The sequence below is a fragment of the Ooceraea biroi genome, chromosome 8 (genome assembly GCF_003672135.1).
Source record: "Ooceraea biroi isolate clonal line C1 chromosome 8, Obir_v5.4, whole genome shotgun sequence".
Taxonomy (NCBI): Eukaryota; Metazoa; Arthropoda; class Insecta; order Hymenoptera; family Formicidae; genus Ooceraea; species Ooceraea biroi.
Genome location: NC_039513.1, coordinates 12747952 through 12762402, shown reverse-complemented (window position 1 = coordinate 12762402; position 14451 = coordinate 12747952). Strand labels below are relative to the sequence as shown.

Sequence of the window (14451 nt, the reverse complement as noted above, 5' to 3'; positions counted from 1 at the left end):
TCGAATCTGCGAGAGAGAACAGATATATTTCTGCAACGTTTTTCATAAAATTATGTGGAATGATTCATTGGAATGGCATTTCCAAAACCACGTTCTCCAAACGCGACAGATGTATCAATCGCTTTTAATTGAAGTTAGAGTTCTTTACGATTTATTCGAGTTTAATTAAAAAAAAAATTATCTGTCTAAAGACGGAAATTGACGGAAGAAAGAGAGAAAGATTAAAAGGCATCGCTCATTCTGAGTAGAGAACAATACTTTATAATATATAATATATATAGTGGCATGTCATATATATATATATATATATATAAAATGCCTTTCGATGACATCGTCTCGTGGATCTTCGAGATTGGATTTCCGTGTTTTCGAGTCCCTTATCTCGGCTTTCTTACGGCGGCTTAACGCACCGGAGTTATAGGATTCGACGTGTGGGAGGTCTCGCTCGGCTTACGGGGTATTGAACGAGGACACGAAACGAGGGTGTAATCCCTGAATCGTGCGCATAAGACGGAAAGAGTGTCGGTCACTTGAGATTCATCCGTTATCGCAACAGAAAGGACGCGATGCGATTGTCTGATGAAAGGATCTGATATCAAAAATAGTAATAGCGATCATAGATAACAAGCGACAAGACAACGCTAGCGGATTTAACGTTTTTAGACTCTCAAATGCGGTTGACTACAATAACGTAGATGTAAATTCGCGGAGCGGCGAACTCGTCAGATCGTTAACAGATATTAATCCGGGGGGGTGATGATGAACGGCGCAACAGCTTTCCCGGAGATTAGCGACATAATGGCTTAATGATTTATTGCTGTTCTATTGATTAGGCGTTATCAATAGTCTTACATTGGTGGTGTCAATCTGAGCACCGTAAATCACCGCGTGTGGCGGTCGTCTTGCTCATGTACCGCAAGTGCGATACATGAAACCACGAGTTCCCCGCGAGTATCCGCCATCGTAATGTGTGCGGGAAACACCCGACGTGAAGGTAAAATATATATACTGTCAAATGAAACGTATGTAAATTTAAAAGTGAAAATTGTCGTATATACAAACACGCAAGTCTGATTTTAATTACACGTAATCTTTCGCGTCTCTTAACGACGAAAAGTTGACGGCAGTCTCACTGGCGTTCGTTCCACCTCACGGCTTGTTACGCTTTTCAATAGCGTGTACCCGTCCATTAAGTGTCCCCGTAATCATGTCAGTTTCATTAACTGTCGTCCGCGAAAGGAAAGCGTGAATGGCGGCGGATTAACTCACCCGCGTCAGCCTCGGCGGAGCCTTGAAGATTTTCTTTACAGTTTCATTCATCGACGCGCGCAGCTTGTAGAATCGAGTCCGTACGGTACGCTAGACGCTGTCGAAGCAAAAGTTCAAGCGTTCCCTCGGCGCCGAGTCGCGATCCTTCGAGAGGGAACGCCAGGCAGGTCAGCTGCCGTGTCAAGACTTGAAGGAGAGAGAGAGAAAGGAGCCTTTATCAGCTCGTATTCACTCGTCGCTTGCGATATTACAGTGGTTACAGCACATGATACCTGCGGGAAGTGGTGTAATAAAAACGATAGTCCTCGTGCATCACGCATTAGGGCTGCTCGATGGGCACCATTGATTTAGAAACCGTACGCGGAGGATTTTACGATCTCAACGCGCGCGACACGTCGAGCTGCCGCTTTGCGTCACATCGCGGTGCAACGACCCTGGGAGAAATGACACGTAAAAGGGGATCTTCCTCTCCTCTCCTGGATCCAGGAGGAATCGCAATCCGCTTCGGAAGTTCGTCGATGAGAATGAACGAGCTTCGGCATTTAGGTACGAGATATTACGCGCACGGGCTGTGCACACGTGGCGGCCTTACGTAATCCATGAGGTCGTGACTCGCGCTACCCGCTTCTACAGATCGCGCATCGTGCACGTGTGCGAGCGAGTGTGGTTTTTTCAGCAGATACGAGTGCCCGAGCGGATATTAAATTCGAAAAAGAAGCGAAAAATCGTGATCTTGTGTCGATCTTGATCTACTCGTGGGCGGATCGAGCGAAGTCACCGGCGAGCGAGAAATTGGCGCCCACGCTGATTGAGAGTACACGCACTCTTCGGCCGATCCGAGATCCTATCCGTTCCCTGCCCGAGATGAAGGGGATACACGTGCACGCGTGACGGGTGGAAGAGAGGAACGCTCGCTTTAATGTATTAGGGGTGTGATTTAGTTTTGAGGGTTTTTTTTGCTCAAAAACGCATGTATTTAAATATGATAATGAATGAATACCTTAATCAAAATATTTTCCTTCGTTTTCTATAACTTTTTCCCATCTTTCTGGCAAGAGATCGATTCCACCACGATAAAATCACTCTTCTTTTCAGTTGATCCATTCGTCGACGAATTTTCGCACTTCTTCCAAATTATGAAAGTGTGTATCCTCTAAAGCGTGTTGCATCCACCGGAACAAATAATAATCGCATGGAGAATACGCGGGGTGCGGTAAGACTTGCCATTCAAGCTCTAATAGTGTTTCTTTCACTGATAACGCAACGTCAGGTCGAGCGTTGTCACGAAGAAGAATCACTTTCCGTCGTTTACTCGCAATTGGTGGTCGTTTTTGGTCCAATGCTTGCTTCAACTTGTACAATTGGTGTCGATAACGATCAGCCGTGACAGTCTCATGCGGATTTAACAGCTCATAGTACACTATCCCACCAAATACGGAGCATTACTTTTCAACCGTGAATATTGCGTCTCGGAGTGGATGTTGATGGTTCGCCTGGATCCACCCATGATTTTCTGCGTTTCGGATTATCAAAATAGATCCACTTTTCATCCCCAGTAACAATCCGAGACAAAAGACTCTTCTTTTTTCGCCTGGCGATCAACGAAATGCAAATGTTCAACCGGTTCGCAATGGCACTTTCCGATAATTCATGTCGAACCCATTTCCCTTCTTTCTGAATTTTTCCCATTTCATGTAAATGTTTCGTAACTGTTGTACGATCAACATTTAATGCTCTGGTAAGTTCTGAAGTGGATTGTGTTGGATTTTCGTGCAATAATGCTTGCAAATCTGCATTTTCAAGCTTTCTTGGTTGTCCCGAGCGTTCTTTGTCCTTCACATCAGTATGACCACTTTTAAAGCGTCTAAACCAGTATTCACGCGTCTTAATTGATGGGGCAGAATCACCATAAGTTTCCACAAGAATTCTATAACCGTCAGCCGCAGTTTTCTTTTGATTAAAAAACAAAAGCAACGCATGTGGAAAATGCTAAAGAGCTTTCGGAAGTTGCATTTTTACGATGATATAAACACGACTGTTATTGCATCTATTGCTATAACGCTACTGAATGTCATGGATAATGTCAAGACTGTAAGAAACAACAGTTATCGGAAACAGCTATTGGAACAAACTGACACTACAGCCATCTGTTGCAAAACCCTCAAAACTAAATCACACTCCTAATATTATACTCTCGGAAGAAGGGAGAGAGGAAGAGAGAGAACTGTCATGCCATTTATTGCCCATGGCATTGACACTGTATCACTTACCTCGAGTACCCTACGTACGCGATTAGACACGTGGTCAAATTTCAATTATCTGTTGCTGCATGCACATAGCTGCGTCGTGCATCTCGAAGATGTTCCCGTTTGCGACAAGTACTTCCATCGCGGGTGCAAACGCATTTCATCTCGAGAGACCGAACAAGAACAGCGTAACTCGGCTAACCGCAATCAATGCGGTATCTATAGCGTGTCCGGTGAGAGAACGATCTTGGTCTGCGCGTTTTTCAGCGGTGATGGAGCAGGAGGATAAAAGTCGCTTTATGGTGGCGATTGTCTGTCCCCCTCCGGTATCCTGACAATTTTATAATGCACGCTGTGGTGCGGCACGATGTACCGTTTCCCAGTGAAAATAGCGTGTACGCGTCCAGACACATCTGCCATGATAACGCAACTTTAATCGTGCCTTCTTGCATTACCCTTTGCTTGCAAAAATCCGAGAGCCGCAACACGGCCAATAAATTTCCGCGTTCGGTACAAAAATACAATCTTATCGCCAGATTTATGGTATCGGGGCTCGCGTGCGCGTATTCCCGCATGCGGGAACCGCGCTCGATGCGCTTGATCCTTCTTCCCGCGGGAAACACGCGCAAGAGATGCGCGAGAGGAAGAAGCAGAAAGAGAGAGAAGGAACGGATTGTGCATCACTGCCTCGGCGCCGTGTCTCGTAAATGCATAATGTTTGCGTACACGTCTCTATACTGAAGTCTCCATGGAGTATCGGGTTTTACGTAAGCGCACGACATGCACTTACGACGACGAGTGCGCGGCTCCGCGCGTTCTTCGAGACCGAACGCACGGTCACGATGCAAAACGCGCCGCCGGTTTTTAGCGCGACTACTCGCTCCGCAATGTCACGGGAGAAAGAGAGATAGAGAAAGAGAGAGAAAGATAGAGGATAACTACACGTGCATAACTACGTGCAATTCCAACGACACGCGTGATGGCACGCACCCGCGCGTGTGCCGATTCCAATCTCGGGCTGTGTCGCGTCGTTCATTATCGCGCTTCATCGCGCGACTCTGCGAATAATTCCGTTCTGCATTATGCTTCTGGCATTACCGTTCGCGAGATGTATTCTGGGATTTTTGGAGTATTGAATGAATCGCGATACTGAAAGAAAAATGAAAGAATGAGCGCGATAATAAACTTAATTGAAACTTATTCAAGCGATTGGGACGAAAGTTGCTGCAAAATTTTCCTCTTCGCTTTACGGAGAGGTTAAGCATTTTTCTTGGAGACTTTGTGATTCAGAGATAGCTTATCGAGATGGACAAAGTCTCGGAATGACGCAATTGGTCCCCCGCGTTCGTGATAAATTGCACGGTGCCACTATTAGCGCGAGCGCGAATTAATTTCGCGGACGAGAGCAGGAAGGAAGGCGCAATTCAACGGTGGCTTTCTACCGCGCGCAGGCAATTTACTCAGGAATTGAAACAATTAAACTCATTTTTCCCGGGAGTAATGCAGATTATTGTGCGAGCGCACACGATGCTACACAGTTGTTCGCCGTAGGCTGAAAGTGAAAATACCATGGTGGTTACGTAACCACCGTAATTAAGTACGTTGGCTCTATTCGCAACGATCTTTCTTTAATAACCCGTCGCTCGCTCGCGCGCGTTCTTTCACTCTTCTCATTCTCTCTCTCTCCCTCTCTTCCTCCGTCTCAATTTCGTATTGCGCGAGGAAAGACATTAGACAATTAAAACGATTAATCTCACTTTCGAGCTTACGTGAAATGCGCATTATGTAGTTGGCAATGTAAATTCGCGTATCTGTAATTTTTTCAAAAATCTTTAAAACCACTAAAAATGACTTAGGTATGTAATAATAACATCTTATAGCATAATGATCTGAAATTTCCATCGGCTTTCTTCGTAAACAGCCTTGACTCAAAAAACGTTTCATAATCTCTCATTTTAATCTTTATCTCTCACATATCTTATTTTGATCAACAACATTAGCGACCATCAATCTAACGCGAGGAATTTATTATGATCGCGATAACGAATGATGTTCAGTCATGTAACAGTCCTGCTTGAATTTGTTCGATTCGACCACGAACGTTTCTCTCGACTCGAACCGCGCTGCGACGAATGTTAATCGCGCGTGTCGGCGACCGGAAATCCTGACGAATCACTCTGAAAGCGAGACGGAAAGAGAAAGAGAGTGAGAGAGAGAAAGAGAGACAGGAGACGATTTATCCATCCCACGTAATTACGAATTACGAGCGAGTAGCTGCTGACGAGAGCGCGAGCGACGCGCACGCACGCAAGTGCGTTCTCGGACGACTAAAGCGGAGAACCGCGAGGCGCGATAGAGGAAACGGAGGATTTGTCACGAAGGCAGTTTGGTTTAACTGATCTCATCCGTCTCGGTCCAGCAGGCGTTGCGACGCGTCGCCCGCCCGATTGTCTTCGCTCTCGCAGGCGTTGCGTCGCGACGACGTTGACAGCCTGACGATCGGCTTGATTGCGCGCTTCACTCGAGCCGCTTCGTCGTGTCAAGTCCGAACGGATTGAATCGTCCCGATGGCCCTGACTGGCAAATGACCGTTCGTAACTTCGGCGGGCGTGCGTGCCATTAAATTATGAGTCGGCTTTGAAAGATTCGTGCAGCTAACTTGTCTGTCGAGTTTCAAATCTTGTGATATCTTGGGAAATCTGTAGAAAAAATTGTTTCAGTTGAATACCTGGAAAGATCTGTTAGAAGAATCTTTGCGTTATTTAATGAAATTGTTTTTCGTAAACAGATGTAATTAAGGAATGAGATTTGCATAATGAGTTTTTTTTATATGAGCGATGTAGGTGTATTATTACTTAGTCTTCGAAGCCCCCAGGCTCAGGCTCGTTCCTCAAGCGTAGAAGTGCGAAAGAACGGGATATATGTGCCAGTTTCGCCTACTGCAAGCCCACCTAAATTATTAAATTACTGTGAAACCGCAGGTGTTTTGCGTTACGTAGCGAATCTTTTGAATTTTTTCGTGCCATTTTTGCATGCCTGTATCTGATTGTGAGATGACCGTCTTTTACGATATGTAAGAGAGCGAGGCGATGACCGAATAATGCTAATGACCGAAAAAGATAAATAATATTACCGACAGCTTCGAATTCGACGACGTGAAATACGACGACTTGCTGCAAAATCCCACGCGACTTCGTGAAGTCTCTCGTTCAGAGTTCATTATGGCACATTATGGCCTTATTGACGATTCTTCCTCGTGAGCTTGGCATTAATCACGTATGCAGATAGGCACGAATTAGGTGAACGTTTATGATGGCGGAACACGGTATATGTGACAGGAGGTTGAGAAGCCTTGTATGCTAGCATGATCTCCGAGGGAACGCACGAACGATGCACCATAGGGCCCTCCAATGTACTGCGGTGTACTTCGATAAAACATAAGTACACTGGGCTTCCACCCTCTCTCCGTGGTGTCTCGCTGCTTGTCTACCCTAAGCGGTTATTTGCTGCGTCGTTATACCGGCGCCCGACGCGCATTAGCCGCTCGCGGTGCTTTACGCGCCACGCCGGTCAGCGTTAATCGAGCCCTTAAATCGCGCGCTTGGCCCTTTTCTGCGGCGCGACGCGTCGACGTTGAATCTCACGGTAGAGGTAAAAATCTCACGTAAAAATCCCGCGAGTTCCTGAATTCCGGCCGACGAGCGTCGTAAAACTTTCATCTTTTCTTCGCGCGCCGAGGAAGTGCACGCGGCAACAGCGGATTTAATTCAAGAGCTCTTGAGTGGCGAATACATACCCCAGTGATGGCTGTCGTCACTTTCGGGGTTTCGGGATTTCCTGGTAAGGATCACCAGAATGATTTTTAAGAATCATCGCCTCTTCGACTTATTCTCCGATCTTGCGCTGCACTACTTGCTTTACTCGCACGTGCATCGCCGCATCGTGTGAAATTGTTCAAATCGAAGTTCCGGCAACAGTAAAGCAGGACACGATGCGGGTGGTATTTTCATCGAGCTCTCTTGCTCCTTGGTAGTATTCATGTTGAGAGGGAGTGAGAGAAAGGTTTCGATTCTCGCCCTTCCTTAGAGGTACTCCCGGAATACGAGACGCTTCGCCTTCTCCCTTCCTCTCGTTCGTCCTCGTGCGTTCTCTCATTCCTTTATCTTCGTCTCCTTTGCCGGGTCCTACACGAAAGTTCAATTTGCACAGCGTGTCAAAGGTTCCCTTCGAATTCCCGGTACGCATTCTTCGTAGCTCCGTGGCTGCACCCTAATTGCAACGTGGTTTCCGATAAGCGAGGCTTCGCGTTCGTTTCCCGCGCGATACGATTCGCGACAAAAAAGACGGATTCCTCGTCGAGACTCGTTACATCGCGCGGAATACGATGTCCTGAAAGTTCCGATCGTTTAACGTCAGACGTCAGATATATCTTGTAAGAAAGGGTTGCTATTACTTTTAGACCTCTATTTATATTTTATATGTACTAGTACAACACAGGCGCGCGCTATTTTATTTTTCAATACTAATAATGTTTTCGAATAATAATATTCATCTATTATTTATTATATGCACAATTATCACACTCTACCAAATTGTCTAAGTGGCATATTGCCAAGATTTCTCGACTATTGCAAATCTTTTACATTTAGAAATGAAAAAGTTATCGAGCTTAAAAGATTTTTCTTTTCCGAGGAATTCTGTGATATTTCTATTGTTAGTTGGCATATTGCCTAGATTTCTCTGCTATTGAAAATACCGTAAACTCAGAAATGAAAAAGTTCTAGCCCTTAGAAATTTTTTCTTTTCCGAGAAGTTCTGGGTTAATGATATCATTATTTATTATATTGCCTAGAGTTCTCTGCTATTGAAAATACCGTAAATTCAGAAATGAAAAAGTTCTCGAGTTTAAAATTTTTTTCTTCTCAGAGGAGTTCTGAGTTGATGATATTATTAATTTTTATATTGCCTAGAGTTCTCTGCTATTGAAAATCCTGTAAACCCAGAAATGAAAAGGTTCTAGCCCGTAGAAATTTATTTATTATTATGCGATCTACATTGTATAATTCCAAACAGAATTAAGAAATTTTTACATTGTCTTGAATCGGAACCTTATATAAAATAGAGATCAAATATGCGAATAATTATATCACTTGGAAAAAATATTGCAACACGTTAAAGAACGTAGTTTTGATTAAAACTGCATAAATAATATAGAAATTTTTTCTTTATCCGGTTAGTTCTGAGATATTTATATTTTTATTTGTTATATTGCCTAGAGTTCTCGATTATTTAAAATTCGTTAAATCAATAAATGAAGAAGTTCTAGCCATTAAAATTGTTTCCTTTTTCCGAGGAGTTCTGGGATATTTATATTGTTACCAGTACAACACAGGCGCGCGCTATTTTAGTTTTCAATATTAATAATGTTTTCGAATAATAATATTCATCTATTATTTATTATATGCACAATTATCACACCCAAATTGTTAACCTCCACGCGAAGCAGCCGCGCGATGGTAATCTAAACTGAACATAACGCATAACGCGAATATTCGAAGTTATCAAAAGTAACAGTCCTAATCGAGATAACCAATCAGCGTCGCGGAAAAGAGGCAACAATGATTTCGATTTGATTTACCACGGTTTTTTTAAGAGTGGATTTATTGATGTGTTATTATATATATGCATGATTAATCACAGGATAATATTGTATTACACCTAAAGTAATCAAGATCCTCATCGATGTGTTGCAGGTTTCATGTCGTGCTCGCCCAGCCCTTGCAAGAACGGAGGTGTCTGCGTGTCGTCGCCGCGCGGCGAGTCACATTGCAAGTGAGTAGCACACAGCTGGTCACACTCCATCACTCCCATTATTGCAATTACGAGCCTGCAACGTCCCTGTCCCCGTCGTCGGCTTGTACATATGATCGTTCGGCGTGCGTGTCGTGCGATTGCGCGCGAAACGACCGGCTCGGCCGCGGACGGCCGGTCGGGCTCTTGAAGGTGCGTTTAGTGCTGCGCGAGCGCCGGGCTCGTGGCAGAAACATTTATGTTATCGCGAATAAATTCCGGTATTATATATATATTTCGATCGCTACGTTGCTCGGGTGCTCGCATTCGTTGCGAGCCGCGTGGAGATCGAATTAAAGTTCCATGTGCGTAATAATATTTCGTGATAATAACAGTAAAGCAAACGAGGAACAATCAAAATTGTTTAATAAAGAAGAAGCGAGGAAACTCGAGAGAGCCATTCGACTTATATTGGATTTATATTGGACCGAGATACCCGTTGCGTTGTAGAGAGAGATTCGTACACTCCCAATCAGATACGATTGGGAGTGTACGAATCTTTCTTTACAATTGGTTCCGTTCGCGGACGAGAGATTGATTCTCCTTCGATCACTGTTTGTATTACAACGAATCGATTCGTTCATCGATGCTCGTGTAGCATAAACGCACCTTTACACGCCACGTTGGCGATCGACGACCGGCCCTCTTAGTAGTACAAGGGGATAAGGAGAGATACCGAGGAGGGTAGGAGTGGGTTTATACCACGAGAGACAAGGAGGAGGCGAGAGAACCGGACGTCTCGCCGCCTCCCACGCGAGAAGGATGAGAAACCGTGGAAAAGAGAAGGAAGGACGAAGGACGGAAGGGCGCCGGAGGACTGCAAGTTGCAACTTCCACGACGCGAAATCACGTTGGGGAAAGTTCGCATTACTCGAGAAAATTGCGGTATCTTTTCGAAGTTGCCTGACTTTCTAAGATCCGGAATATTTCTAGCGATTTCGTCGGATTTGGTTTTTAAATAGTTTTACTACTTATAGACTATTATTACTCGTCGATTGCAGTTTACATGTAGATAATCGGTACCGCTCTTGATCGTGATCAAAAGACATCGCGGCTCATTGCTCCCTCTCTCTCTCTCTCTCTTTCTCTACTGTTGTTCTCTACTCTCACGCCGGATCGAATGATCGCAATCGACGTCGAGTACTACGTGAGCGCCGAAGGGCTCGCGCGGATCCGTCACGGGTAATTGGAAAATTATCGTGCCGCTTTCCTCCGCCGATCGTCCGCTCGAAATACGGGATAATGAACGTGGCGCGCATGATTTCCCGACGGGCAGTAGTTTAGTAGTTCGATACGGGGTGGTTGTTCCCCGCCAGCGATGCGTGAAAACTCGGACGACCACCCTCGAGCGCTGCTGCTTGGAATACCAAAGAGAATCTGCAAAAACAGTGTCAATAACATTCTTCATTCGTGCATTTCAGATTCGCCGTTACTAATTAATTCGTTAAATTTGTCAAATGATTTTTCGTTTCGCGCTTGTTTACGTGGTCGTCGATATTTTTTATTTTTTTTTGCTTGAGATTATTCGAGGAGTTCAGCAGTCGGACTTCCCGTTCCTACGTTACGCCTAGCTCAGGACGAGCGTGACGTTGTCACGTCGCGCGGGAGATTACCAGACCGGTCGCTTGGCGAATCGAGTTTTACACGCTTCGGCAGAAACGCGCGCAAGTCCGCGATAATGACATCCCCTCGGCGCGAAGTCGCGCGCGATTTTCTCGAGAACTCCTCGCGTCGCTCGCGGCGATTTCGTACGCGTTTCTCGTCGTTGTCATCGCCGATGCGGACAGGAACGGTCGCTCGAGCATTTCCCTCGGATGGAAATCAACGGGTCTCCAATTGCGGCGATCCGGTCGTCGCGCGATTTCGATCGCGCGCGAAATGACGCTTAGGCTCACCGCGCGCGGAACGTCATACCAACAGAATGGCGTGGGATGGTACGGAATGGGATGGAACGAGAGAGATGGGCCGGGATCCGGTAATAGCGGTAATAGTCTGCAGTCGTGACCCGGCGACGCATCTAAATTACCTTTATCTTCCTCTCTCTCTCTCTCTTTCTCTCTTTCTCTCTCTTTCTTTCTCTGTCTCTTCAGCCCTCGTAGGTTTCGCTTTTGTATCAATCAGCTCGACGCCTCCGTGGTCCGTTGATGCTCCATGGTGGTTTCGTCGTTTCACGTATTCGCTACAGGTATATCCGTCCTTCGCGGTTTCCGCACAAACAGTGGCGTATCCGAGTCATGTATCCAAGAATGTTTAACTATTGTTATCTGATGTGGATATCCGGTGTTCTGTAAGTTCTTTAAATAGATATTATGGAAAGTGACGAAGAGCGATGAATACCGGGATAATTTGTTACTTAAATTAATTTTTCATCGATCTTTCATATGTTGTTTTAGAGGCTTATTTTATGAGTTATGTTTATGATGAATTTCATTAAAATTGTTCTTTCAGCGGAAAATACGGCTTCTCGGAGCACCGATTTTCAGTTGTCGTTCCCAGCGTTTCCAAGCACAACGTTGCTTTTTGCAGCCACTGTACGATTCTGTATGGCTTGTCCAGCGTAATTGAAACAATATGTCTCTCAGGCTTGAGGTTGTCTCGCGATGTCATCACGGTAACAATAATTGTGATTTGCATTGCCCAGCTGCGCGGAAGACAGCGTCGAGCTCCTCTTTCATCATTCTCATCGTTATATCAATATTTGCGAAATTTATCTCTCATCCAAGACCAACGAACTTTGTCCATTACATCACGCAGGAATTATTAACAATTTTATGAGTAAGCGCTACAGTATCAATTTTTCCTTAACATTTATTTACTCCGCTCTCTCTCTTTATATTCTTGACCGCGTCCGTAATTTAAGAACTGTCAGTATCGTGTACCGTTTCGATTATCTCGATGCGGAATTAGTTACGAAATCGATTACGGAGCTGAAGCCTGAAATTTTACGAGACAATCCGCGCAGGTAAGCGGCCGTGGATTAACGAGACTCGTGCGATTACGGGCGCGCGTGATAACGCGCGCCGCGTGTACCGCAATATTTCTCGGACTTGTTATAGATGCGGGACCTGACCGCGCACGGCTATCTCATTTCGCGTAATCTAAGATACGGTGCCGTGGCGACGTGCCGCACTACCGCAACGTTCGCGGTATCAGTATTAATTGCAACTCTCGGATTAATACCGTTATGCCCCGGCGACCCCGGCGCGTCCGAGGCACCGGACGGATTTCGCGCTCCACGCTCCTGAGAGTGCATTCTATATCAAGAAATCTATATCTTTATCCGAGCTTTCATTCCCTCTTTCTTGTGCCGTCCGTTTCCTCTCTTCAGCGAATCTACCCTTTGCTGTCGTTCGTATATTCTTTTCATCCCTCCGTCTTCGATCGGTTGAAATCTCTAATCATTTATCGCTGCTGTATTCATCACTCTGTTCTTCGTTTTTACATGTTTTCGCTCTTTTGACAGGAAATGACTTACATTTTATTACACAATGCGACATAAATCAGTCTACTTTATTCCGATAATCCATATCTTGCTAACTTATCTATTGTCTTCTTGTTCTCCGCTCTCTGTCGCTCTCTCTCTCTCTCTCTCTTCCTCTTCAGTGCACGTTACACTCTTATACGGCGAGAATAATGGATTGCCAATTAAGAAATGCTGCAAATTTAGCCGTTTGCGAGCTTTCAGCTTGGTAGCAATTACTTCGCGGCAAAGTTCGATTCGCGATAATGCAAAGTCCATTTCACGCTGATCGCGAGTCTCTCGCGCCAGGAAAATCAAGCGGCAACCGTTCCCGATCTTAAATTATTCTGATACACCGCGAGCGAAGCGGCTTTATGGGGTTTCACGCTTTTACGGCGGTCAGCCGAACTGAATGTATTTCAGGTCTCTGTCACCCGTAAGAAAGGAGAATACGTTAATTGTTTAATTAGGGGGGCAGCCGGCGTAATGCGGACCACGGACCGGGCACTATGGGCCCCGGTTTAATGGGACCGCGAGCAACTCCGGGAATAAAAAGGGGCAGTGAGACGTACGTTATTAGCGCCGAAGTCTCGGGCTCGCGCGCACTCATCCCCCCTGGGTACTTATGCATCGAACGATCTGCAATCGCGGGTAAGAAGAGATCCCCCGTATAAATGGCTCTTAATTGGCCGACGACGGGACGAACGTAAAAAAGCCGGAGGCGCAGTAAAAGTAAATTTCCTGAATGCGCGTCGAGACTGAAGACCATCGTCGATTCGCGAAAGCTCATTGGTCCGCATCCTCACCGCGCGCTAAATGGACCCAGCCTCGGATTCTGACTCTCGTTTATCTAAAAGCAGCACGCTCGACGCAGATCTCGACTGAGACACAGATACATTAACGCAAAATCTATTGTATTTCCTCAAATGGCGTAGGAAATAATTGTCGTAGAAGGGACGGTGAAAAACATGAAACGTTGTAAGAAAATATTGAATTACAGGAGAGACATTTTATTATATTTTATTTATTATTTTATTATATTTATTTTATTTATTTATTTATTATATTATATTATATTTTATTATATATCGGTGATTCCTTCTGTGTGCCATTACTAAAAATCTTGATGTGCATTGAAAACATAATCCAATATGATAACAAATTTGAGCAACGCCACTTGACAATGTGGCCAGTCGAGACTCCACCCCGCAGGGAATAAAGGACCTTTTGCGCGATGGTGACCCCTCGTCATCGCACGTATGCGGCGTGCGTATCAATGCATTATGTTGTGTGGGGTACGCTCACACGTGTACCCCCACGGCTGAATCTCGCGCTCTCGGTAAATGCAACGTGCCCGCCGCGTCTCTTTGCGGGCGCGCTCGCGCGTATACGCCGCGGCATCAAGTGTGGACAGGTCACGTGGCGGGACACGTGGCGTGGCAGCCGCGTGTACGTCTGTCGAATTTAGCCGGACGAATCTTTCATCGAATGCTTCGCCACCGAGAAACAATATTATTCTTCCATTTCCGACTACGAGTTACCCACATCGGTTCTCGATCGGATTGTTGCATTTTGTTGCACTCTTGCGCCTATAATATTTCAAGATATTCGAACGAGAAATGTTGG

The 14451-nt window shown here is 45.3% G+C and overlaps 1 protein-coding gene across 1 annotated transcript in view; it reads left to right on the top strand.

Moving 5' to 3' along the window:
* LOC105276377 (neurogenic locus Notch protein) overlaps positions 1–14451 on the top strand; it is a 237979-nt gene that overhangs the window by 35813 nt on the left and 187715 nt on the right. The window contains exon 2 of the mRNA XM_026971668.1: positions 9269–9347. Within this exon, the coding sequence (XP_026827469.1) occupies positions 9269–9347 (79 nt within the window). The remainder of the gene's footprint in view (positions 1–9268; positions 9348–14451) is intronic.